General features: G+C 32.2%; 1 protein-coding gene across 1 annotated transcript in view; it reads left to right on the top strand.

Moving 5' to 3' along the window:
- The window catches only part of LOC126884619 (E3 ubiquitin-protein ligase RNF34), a 123,947-nt gene that overhangs the window by 101,732 nt on the left and 10,096 nt on the right, over positions 1 to 12,119 (top strand). The window contains exons 4-5 of the mRNA XM_050650677.1: positions 608 to 852; positions 11,236 to 11,446. Of these exons, the coding sequence (XP_050506634.1) occupies positions 608 to 852; positions 11,236 to 11,446 (456 nt within the window). The remainder of the gene's footprint in view (positions 1 to 607; positions 853 to 11,235; positions 11,447 to 12,119) is intronic.

Genomic DNA, 12,119 nt, shown 5'->3' with positions numbered 1-12,119 from the left:
TTTAAACAATTGAATGAATCGCTTTGAAATTTATATCACATATTAAGCACCAAAGAACCCCTATATGACAAAAATTTCAAAGCTGTACACTAACTTTTACAATAGATATTGCTAAGTTAATTTTTTTTGTAATTCCGACCTTTTTTCGCAATTCTATTAACAATAAATGAGTATATCAAACTTTGTAATACGTCATTTTAAAGCTTTTTCCATAATCTCAAAGATATTTGTACTAAAAAAACCATAAGTTTCACTGTTTTCCATTGATTTGAAAAAAAAAGGGGAAAATGCCATTTTTGACACTTAATTGTTTATAAATAAAAATGGCCGCCAGATCCTACGCAGGAAATAGTTACAATTTGCTCTTATAGGTATTACCTATCGAAAAACCCTTCAGTACCCTGGCTGCTCGAGTGTCATGGAAAAAACCTTATTACCCTGGACTAGGATTATTCCCCTATAGTTTAATGTCTATATGCCATTAAAAAAATCTGAAGAGATTAAAATGTATTAAAAATTAAGAATAAATGCGTGTAATGGAGATAATATTACAAATATGGAACAGCTAATTTTTGATGTGACATTTATTTGTTGCTGTTTGTTTTAGGTAATATAGAGTCTATTATAACGAACGATGGCAATTCCACAAGACAAAGCAGGCCGCCGAGACAAGATCAACCCCGCTCCACACCCAGATCTCCACAATCACCGCAATCTCCACAACATCCACCGATGTCCAATTCCACACCTCAGTCACCTCAAAATCACCCCAGCAGCCACACACCACCTAGTCCACAGTCGCAACCAACTACCTCTACGACGGCTCCAGACCACAGAACAAATATCACTGAGGTAAATATATTATGTACCTATCATTAAAAATAGTGTTTTCAAAATAATTGTAAAAAGTCCTACTTCTAGTATTTATTCTATGACGTTTTAAACTTTATATAAATATGTGGCGACACGCTTCAATTTATAGTCGAGGAAATGAAGCTGAAAAAATGGCAAAACCTCGCAATTTTTTTGTCCAGCATCGATTTGTACAAAAATTTGGGATAAGGCTCATTACACCCTCTAGTTCATTTTCTATATTGAGCCGTTGTACGCTTTTGGTTTTTTAAGGGTGAAAACTACCCCTAATTGTAAAAAATTATAAAATAACATTTTAAACTTAATATTGTCAACATTTGGTTCTTATTAGTTACATAATGATTGTTTTATGCTTTAAAATATACTGTCATAATATTTCAACCCTTAAAACCACCCTTGTTGGAGCTATATATAAGAAATTTACTTATCCTAAAAGAATAATTTCGGCTTGCATCGGTTTACATAATAATTTGGGATTAGGATCATCTCACCCTGTACTTCATATTCTATATCATGCTCAAGGGCGTTGATTATTTTTAGGGGTGTCAACTACCCCTTATTGTCAAAAATTACAGTCAAACCTGCCATATCCGGATCAATGTGGCGACAGACCGATCCGGATATGAAAAAATCCGGATATCAAGACCACTACTTTTTTTACAGTCTCTGAAACGTTTTCTCCTTTATACATTCCAGTAATCAACGCCGTCAATAACTTTCGTCGATAGACACGTTTTATAGATTATATAACACATTATTTCGCCATCTTTTAGTTCTTCTTTTAGTGCGTTGTCCAACAGCAGGACTGCCTTTCTCGGTAGATTTCGGTAGATCCGGACGCCGCAGAACCGTCCGGATATGGGGAGGTCCGGATATGACAGGTCCGGGTATGGCAGGTTGTACTGTATATAAAAACATTGTAAACTTTAATATGGGTTTGATTGGTTAAATAATGATTGTTTTATACTTTAGGATATAATATCATAATATTTCAACCCTTAATAACATTGCAGTTTTTATAAGTAGATATTTTAATAGATCTGTACAGAAAAAAAGTAGAATTAAATAATTACAAAAACATTTATTTACACAAAAATACGAATTTACAAATATGTACAAATACAAATTACAAATAGTTTTTAGTCATCTTCCAGTATACGGACCGGTTCTGTGGTATTATACATACAATCAAAATCGTTTACAACGACACCGGCTACAACGTACAATCGGATATAACAAACAAAATAGTAGGTCCCGTGAAATAACATGTAAAAAAAGCATTTACATTGCTTATAACGAACAAATCGGTTAAAGCAAACATATTTCTTGGAACACTAGCAGTAGACCAGGGCGCATCTGTAAAAATATTAGTACATTTGGACGTTGAGAGGTGACTAAAATTTTTTTGCAGAAATTGCTTGAAAATAAATCAAATAATAATATTTGAGTTATCCTCCCTCTCAAAAAGGTCCGGAACATTGTTTAAATAATCAAAATGTCAAAAAAGTAAGGAAAAATTCGATTTTTTTCTTGGTTTTTTGATTATAACTTTACAAGTATTCATTTTCGAGAAAAGTTGTACTGACATAAAAGTTGTGTAATTAAATTTCCTACAATATAGAATTGGTTAAAAATTTAAGAAATAGTCACTCTTGTTGCAAAATAGCAATAATTGTGAAAAAAACATACAAAAACAAGTATTCGCATTTTACGTTTTTCAACCATTTATGCTACAGTTAGGACCTTCATATTTCACCCTGAAAAATTTTGTGATACAGTAAAATAATACTGTAAATTTCATTAAGATCAGTTCAATAGATTTTGCAAAATACATTTTGCAATCCAGCTTTCGTAAAAAAATGCATTTTTTCAAAATGTTACAGGACTGAAAATAAAGCAGATAGCAAGTTGAAAATTTTTTTGCGTATAGAAGTGTACTGTACGTTTCATTTGCAATTTTGCAAAATTAAAATCGCTTAACACCACGGCGTCAGGAATTTTTTTAAATAAACATTAATTATTGGTGCTATTGGTGCATGGTTGCTCTGATTGGGCATTCCAATGACCTTTGATAATGATTGATACATTTTAATTTTTATGACATTTCGATATAAATAAATAAATTTGTTTATTGCAACATAAAAACACATAATCTATCCTTTGAAATAACACTTTTATTAGCAGAAACTTTCTTTGTTCATATATTTTAACTTAGAGAATAAAAGTTTTTTATTTTTAAACATATGCAATTGTTTAAACAATATTTCACAAACAATAATAAAATTAGTTTGATTTTTGTGGAATTAAAAAATTAAAATACAACAAAATATAGAGTAAGAAAATAATATATTAGATAAAGATTGGAAGAAATTTTGGTGGAAATCAACCTGTGTGAATCGAACACCGCTGTCCTGCGCGTAGCACCAAAAATTATTGTTTATTTCAAAAATTTTCTGACGCCGTGGTAATTAATGGATTTTAATTTTGAAAATTGCAAATGAAAGGTACAGTACACTTCTATAAGCAAAAAAAATTCAACTTGCTATCTGCTTTATTTTCAGTCCTGTAACATTTTGAAAAAAAGAATTTTTTTGCGAAAGCTGTATTGCAAAATTCATTTTGCAAAATCTATTGAACCGATCTTAATGAAATTTACAGTATTGTTTTACTGTATCATAAAGTTTTTCTGGGTGAAATATGAAGGTCCTAAGTGTAGCATAAATAGTTGAAAAACGTAAAATGCGAATACTTGTTTTTGTATGGTTTTTTCGCAATTATTGCTATTTTGCAACTAGGGTGACTATTTTTTAAAGTTTTAACCAATTCTATATTGTAGTAAATTTAATTACGCAACTTTTATGTTACCACAACTTTTCTGGGAAATGAATACTTTTAAAGTTATAATAAAAAAACCAAGGAAAAAGTCGAATTTTTCCTCCAATTCTTGACATTTTGATTATTTAAACAATGTTCCGGACCTTTTTGAGAGGGAGGATAACTCAAATATTATTATTTGATTTATTTTTAAGCAATTTCTGCAAAACAATTTGAGTCACCTCTCAACGTCCATCTCAAAACATATCCGCCCTGGACTACAGTTGAAATATTGGTTACAGCATACATATCTGTACCTCGGAGAGATACAACATCCATTTTTTCAATTATGACCTTTTTACACACTATATAATAAAAATTATATTTAAATGACAACAGATTAGACAATGTCGTAAAATAATGTTGTTTCCATATCCCAATAAATAATAAAAAAAGTTTAAAATTGCTTTCCTTTAAAGTTACGAAAATGGGCATTGTATTGTACTTCTCCGAGGTACCGATATTACCACGAAATGAAAAGGAAGGTTTTATTAATTTATGGTTATGATGGTACATCCGGGCAGGGTTCACTTGTAAGTCCTTTAGACACTAGACTTCCTAGTCCATTATCACAAGATTTTGTTTACATCATTACACCATTTGGCCCAAAAAGCCCAATGGTGTAATTGACATTGGGTGCGTTCGGACGACCATAGCGGCTGACTATCAGCAGAACTCGGCTGAGTGGGAAAGCATAGTAAATCTCTCAGCGGCTGACTTCCAGCGGTGACGTCTGACAGCTACTGCTGGCTCAGCTGTCCAGCCGCTGTGGTCGTCCGAACGCACCCATTATTTGGTCTTTTTAAAAATAAATAGTGTATGTATGCCGTATGCCCATACTTTTATAATACAACGATTTTGAGAACTCGTTATATTATGAGTATTGTTTATTGACTACTTGTACTAATTCCAATATCTTCATATTATTATTATATTATGTATGTATGTACATATTTAGATTTACGTAAGTACAATAAACACATATGTTAATAACATATTATGTGTAATATGTTATAACATATTATAAGTACCTATAGATTAAGTTACACATTTTTGCATCATAAAGTTACAACGAACTGACTGTTGCTACCAGTGTAATATCGTTTATAGCAACCTGTTCGTTATAACAGACAGAACCGCTTACAGAGAACACTGGCTACAACGTACAAAAACCACCAGTCCCTTGAAGTTCGTTATAAACGGTTTTGACTGTACATTGAAAATTATCCATAAGCGGACTATCCGAATTTTTCGAAAACAAAATTCGTTTTATAAACATAGCTCCTTCATTTTTGGCGATAAAAAGTTTTTTCAAAAATGACTGTAGGATTTTTGAAGAGTTATAAGACTGTAAACTAAATTCCGTAATATCCCTTAGTATTTAATTAGGGTGGGTTTAAAGGGCTCGAATAAGGGGGTGTTTGCTCGTAAATAGAGGTTTTAAACAGCTTTATCTCGCTAACTGTTCACTGCAATGAAATCTATGCACATGGGAATTTTAGTTATTAAAAAGGCTACAATTTAGTAGTCCATCATTTTTTTCGTATCTCCAGTATTTTCGGAGATATTTTGAAGTAAAAGGTAAAAAATGGGAAATTCCAATAAAATAATTTTTATTTAAACTCCAATTTTTCTAAAATTAGGCCTTTTAAATAGGTCAAACTTTTTGGGTGCATTGATAATACAAATCTAAAAGGAATTCCAGAAAGGTGAAGACCAATTTTTAATTAAGAGGGTAGTTAGGGGGTTGTTTTCACTGATTTCTTCATAGAAAAAAGCAGGTACCGACCATTTTTTGATCATAAGTCGCTGACTTTTTAGGCTAGAAACTTTTTATTATTTTTTGAAAGGCCTAACTGTATACTTGAAAAAAGATTATTTAAGTTTTCCTCGAAAAATGTAAAGTTTTTCCGTTATTTTACTTTGAATATTTCAAATTATGCATTTGACGAAAAAAGATAACTTTTAACATACCGTATCTCGGTTTGTATTGGTCTTAAAGATATTACAGAAAAAGAATTTGGTTTGTGTTACTAAAAGATACAATTTTGATATCTACAGTTTTTTTTTTTATTAAATGCATATTTTTCGAGGTATTCTCAAAAAACCCTCTAAAAAAGTCGTTTTTTTCATCGAAAAACTGTTACTTTCAAGCACGAATAACTCGAAAAATATTAGTTTTAGGAAAAAAATGTAAAAAACATTTTTTTCTTAGAATTACTTTTTACATCGATTTACATGGTTAAAATGTAATAAAACTTGCTGCCCCCGAGATGGGGTGGCAACCACCCCCAAGGTTTTAGCGTACAGCGGCATGATATAGAAAATGATCCTTAAACTATTCCTTGCCTTCTGTGAATATATCAAGCAAATCCATGCTGGACAAAAAAATTGCGAGCCAAAATGCTTCATTTCCTCAACTATTACTATTTTGCTTATTTTAATTTTTAATAACTTTTTCAAAATGAAATAAATGCGTCCCATTTTAAAATTCACAAACCATATGCATAAAGGGCGTGTTAAATTTTAAGAAACGAAATATATCAGTATTCAGATAAAATGCCTTAGCTTTTAAAACACCAGATGTTGATGGCCTGTTCAGTTTATGTATGGGAAACGCAAATTCCATAATAGATGACGGGACGATAAAGGGCCAGCCTCCTTATGTCAATAAATCAGTCTTCAACTTCTTTAAAAATCACAGAAATGTAAAACTAATGTTTTTAGTTCATCCACAGACAGTCTGACACAAACCCTCGTCCCGCAAAGAATAACAAACCCTCTTACGAGATATAAGCACGACTTTTTAACCAGAAATAAATAAATATATTATTAAATATAGTAATGAAACACAGACATACTCACAATCATTTAATTATACTTTGACGACCGGTTTCGATCTCTACAATATACAGATCATCTTCAGGTCGGCGTTACAAGTAGTTAAATGCTACAATAAGAGAAACTTGTGTTAGAACAGTGTCTGATTGAAGAGATGTTAATAGAAAGCCAAATTTAAAAAATCTTAAAATATTTTTTTATAAAATTTTTTTAAATAAAGGTTTGCAACTGTTGACATTTCAGAATATTGGTATATACAAAGGCACACCTATGAGTAAAAATGCTCATAGGCATGTATGTGCAAATGGGTGCATACAATTTGTGAATTTGTTGAGATTAACATTTTTAACCATTAAAAAACAAAATAAACATAAGCTGACTTAAGTATGCTTCCAAATTCAAAGTAGTAATAATAAAGGAGATAGTAATATTGTTCTAATCTACTTACATGCCGTTACAAGGATTGCGTTGCAACTTAGTTGTTGTCATATTAGTACGTCCAAATTATGCTAATTGGTTTGTTGGGATAGTGATAGGGTAAACAGACATGTTACGTAGGTTAAAACATAGTAAGATTCAGGATCCATTCCAAATTCGAAATCTTACTATGTTTTAACCTACGTAACATGTCTGTTTACCCTATCACTATCCCAACAAACCAATTAGCATAATTTGGACGTACTAATATGACAACAACTAAGTTGCAACGCAATCCTTGTAACGGCATGTAAGTAGATTAGAACAATATTACTATCTCCTTTATTATTACTACTTTGAATTTGGAAGCATATTTAAGTCAGCTTATGTTTATTTTGTTTTTTAATGGTTAAAAATTTTAATCTCAACAAATTCACAAACTGTATGCACCCATTTGCACATACATGCCTATGAGCATTTTTACTCATAGGTGTGCCTTTGTATATACCAATATTCTGAAATGTCAACAGTTGCAAACCTTTATTTAAAAAAATTTTATAAAAAAATATTTTAAGATTTTTTAAATTTGGCTTTCTATTAACATCTCTTCAATCAGACACTGTTCTAACACAAGTTTCTCTTATTGTAGCATTTAACTACTTGTAACGCCGACCTGAAGATGATCTGTATATTGTAGAGATCGAAACCGGTCGTCAAAGTATAATTAAATGATTGTGAGTATGTCTGTGTTTCATTACTATATTTAATATGGACTCACATATGCAACCCATTCAATTTTTAAATATATTATTGTTCGTTATCTTACACTTATTTTAATTTCATTTAATTGATTCCGTAAACCACCAACGGAACAAATATATTATGATATCGATGGTGAAAGTTTCCAATCTCCTATGTCGTTATTTCATATATGGCAGTAAAAATACATATTTCTTTAATTTAGGGTAACAAAACAAAATAGCCAAAAATTGACATAGGAGGTTGGGAACTTTCACCATCGTTATGTAAAATAAAAAATGAAAGATAGTTAATATTTCATTCCGTTTCAGAGGCTATCCTCTATCCAACCACTATCCTCTTACGTACCTTTCATCCTTTTGGGATATTCAGGGAGGCCTGGTATATATAATGAAATAATTCGCTGTTAGACGCTGTAGAATCTATTTAAAATACATAGAATCTATTTAAAACAATGAGAAGTCTTAGATCCGAAACTCTAAACCTTCTATCGTTTAACGGCGAATTGTAGAAGGCGCGAATTCAGGTTGTTACCAAAATCTTGATTCCAACGATATATTTTAAATAAAAAACAAAATTGAGAAAGAGATGACATATGTAAAAAAAGGGGTTTCGTGCAGGTTGTTGAGAAAATATTAGCCCACAATCTTTTCAACTCATGTAGTCTTTATAGATCTGAAAAAGGCATATGATAGTGTACTATGACAATGTGTAACCTTTTTTATTTTGACGTAGCTAGAAAGGCACCAATTGCTATAATGCCAACAGCAGTCTGTATTAAGACGGGTTGACATTACTAGTGAATAACGAACGTGGCTCACGCTTACGTAGTTGGCCCGTGCTACAAGACTAATGTTAAACATATGTTCGTGCAGCACGATTGTCTCGCGAATGGTCTGCGCCACGCCACGATAGAAATTAAACATGTTAAATATTTCACGCTCTAAACACAGTCGTAGAGCGTTTGTATTTGACTAAGCACGTGCTTTTACTCTAAAAAAATACGCATGTGAATGAACGGGAAATCGTCCTATGGTAGAATTGTACGAAACTGATCCTGTTCTCTGGCTCTGGAATGATTCTGACGCAAGGTATAAAAAGAATGACGCACTAAACGCAGCAGTAGAAAGAATTGTTGCTAACACATAAAACTACATTTTAATCCAACTATACAGTAGTTGAAATTCGAAATAACAGATCCAAGGAGTTTATAAGTATCTAATAGGTAACATTTAATTATTTTTATTCTATTTCAAAGGAGATTCTATTTCACGGATGCGATTCCTTAGACAGAACCCTGCGTTCACCGCTCTCAAGGTTGCCAGGTCAAAAATCTAAAAATCACCAGACAATCGCTTCAAAAGTTGCCAGATTTTGCTAAAAATCACCAGATTCTTACGAGTATGCGCAGTAACGAAAAATGTGTTACTGCGCAGAATTATAGGCTATTGCGCATGCGCGTACGCGTAACCATTCGAGAACGGTAATGTGAAGGGTTGGAACAAACCTAATGAAACAATTAGAATAAAAATTATTACAATGTTTATTACTTATAAATAGCAATAAGTTGTTTACATAAGAAAAATTAAAAAGTTCTTTGAAACGAAAAATTTTTTTGAAAAAAAAAACGAGTTTTTTTTGTAAAATGCAGGTGTTCATTTTTATGAAAGGTACTGAAAGTCCCGACAATGAAGATGATTTACTATTTAAAACTTAACGTTTTATGTCATAAACTTGGCCTGACAGACCACCTTTGTTTCAACAAACCTTTTTGTTGAAAAACACCTAGTAATTTTTGCTCATGCTACCAAATTTTTAATATAAATAAAAACTGAAAAAATAGTTAGTAATACACCCACCTAACTTTGAGATTTTAGATGACCAAACCTACACAAAACGTGACAAAACTACAAAAATATGAAAAACAGTAATCTTTTAAAACTCTACAGTCGATACAAGAAAGATAAAACTGATACTGATAAATTCAAAATTGAAATGTTGATATTAACTGAACTAGTTTGTTTATAAAACCAAGACATAAATTATTGGAAGTGCATGAACACCTGCAAGAATAGCTAAACTTCGGGAAATCCCCGGTTGGACACCACAGAGGCGGATCATTTTATATTACAAATTAGACTTTTTTATGATATGAAGATTAGGCAATTCTTAATAACGCATAACAAACTTAAATAATATAATCGTACTTTTTAAATTTCAAAATAAATTTATAATATGTAGATAAGGTCAAAAAATCACCAGATATTAAGCTTTTTAAAAAAGTTTTCACCATATCACCAAATGGTTTACAAAATCACCATATCTGGTGAATTTTTACCAGACCTGGCAACCTTGGCTCTCACAGTGGTTCCTATACCAATGACTTTTCATACGACAAAATACAACTCATCACCCACCCCGCTACCCACTATAGCCAACAAGTTTAGATGGCCACAGGATCACAAGTTGGATGTGATCTTATGGCATGATCTTTGGTGTTTTCAACGTGCACGGCACACGTATGTTTAAATTTTGCTTTCATGAAGTTCGAATTTCGGAACTATATTAAGAATGGAAGGATTTGTGGACGTAAATGTTAGCGTGGAATATTTAAAATCAATTAAATTTTCTTCATTATATTTAGAAGAAAAATTAAAAATGCCGAAACCAAATTTGTTAATTAAGAATGTACCAAAGTGTAAACATCGGGATTATAAATGATTATTTAAAATGGAGATTTGTGTAAAAACTTACAAATTGTGTAGGTGTGAAGCACATATTTGGAGAAGAGGAAGCATAATGAATAAAATAGAAGATACGATTTTAACTATCCAGTTGGAATTCCAGATTGAAATTCTCCAATTATGTACTTGTTACGATGCCAGTGACAACTACAGAAACAGAACGATGTCTCTCTGCATTGAAACGTATCAAAACTTTCCTTAGACTAGCTATGGGCCAGGATCGATTAACTGCACTCGCAATGTTTTCAATAAAAAAAAAATGATTCAAGAAATTCCAAATTTTACTGAATTTGTTTGTGAATAATTTATCTAAAAAATAACAGGCGACTGACTTTCGTTACAAAACTTGCTTGTAACATTTAAACACTAAATTATAATTTTAAGTCAATAAAATACATTATTTATTGTAATTTTTAATAAGGTCCTTTGATTTTTACAATTTGAAGACACTCAAAAACCTTTACCTACGGAAGTAGGGTCTCAAGGTCTTTTTATATGTTAACATTATGTGTGCACCCCCAATATTTTACACCAGGCGCCGCCACTGATTGCACAGAAGCGTGTATAACGCTTGTTTTTTAGTGTGAACCACGTTCGTTATCCACTAGTAATGTAAACCCGCCTTAATTGTCGACGACTTTTCGTAATGAGTACAGTTTATTTATAAATAATGAATCGTAAGGAGTAATTTTATCTAAATGGTTATCATTTACTATTTTTATTGTAGGAGGAGCCACCAGCGCAAGGAAGCCCACTACCTCCTAGGTATCCGAAGATTGAAGATTTCGGCAGTGCCGAAGAATTACACAATCTATCATCAAAAGACTTGAAAATATTATTAACCTTAAATAGAGTAGATTTCAAAGGATGCGTGGAAAAGACCGAATTGTTAGAAAGAGCTGAACGACTTTGGGAAGATACGAATGAGTCAAAGAAAGGTAAAAAGGAAATCTTTCAATTTTCTCCTCCTCTTCTTCTTCTTCGTCTAGCCATTCATGTCCACATCTGAACATAAGCCTCTTCAAGTCTTCCTTTCCATTGTTTTTTGTTGTACGCTACTTACAGCCAATTTTTCCCGGCAGTTCGTTTCAGATCATCTGTCCATCTTATAGGAGGTCTGCCTCTGGGTCTTTTGTGTTGGTATGGTCTCCAGGTTAGAATTGTTCTGTGCCATTTGTTTAGATCGCTCCTAGCTACATGTGCAGCGTATTTCAATTTTAATGATTTTTGTACCACATCGGTGACTTTGGTTTTCTGTCTTATCCATGTGATTGTTTTCCTGTTTGTTTTCTCCTAAAATTATAGAATTTTAATAGAGAGCCATTAAAAAAATTCTGAATTTTCGATCGATAAAGTCCGTGACTTAAAACACAGGTTGTGATACAGTGTGTTCCAACGAAAATTTGGCCCCTCCCACAGAAACTCAGAAACCAACAGTTTCTTCACAATTAAAAAAAAAACATCAATTTGTATTGGAAGTATTTGTATTGGAAGCACTATCTCGATAATGAGCGTCACAAAAAAAATAATAAAAACCGCGACTTTGACCCCTTATAACTACCCTCGTCCCCCACTCTGGTTTCCGGCTCTGGGATTTTACTTAGTTATGTC

Source organism: Diabrotica virgifera, chromosome 5 (assembly GCF_917563875.1).
Source record: "Diabrotica virgifera virgifera chromosome 5, PGI_DIABVI_V3a".
NCBI lineage: Eukaryota > Metazoa > Arthropoda > Insecta > Coleoptera > Chrysomelidae > Diabrotica > Diabrotica virgifera.
This window is presented reverse-complemented; position numbering and strand designations above follow the sequence as displayed.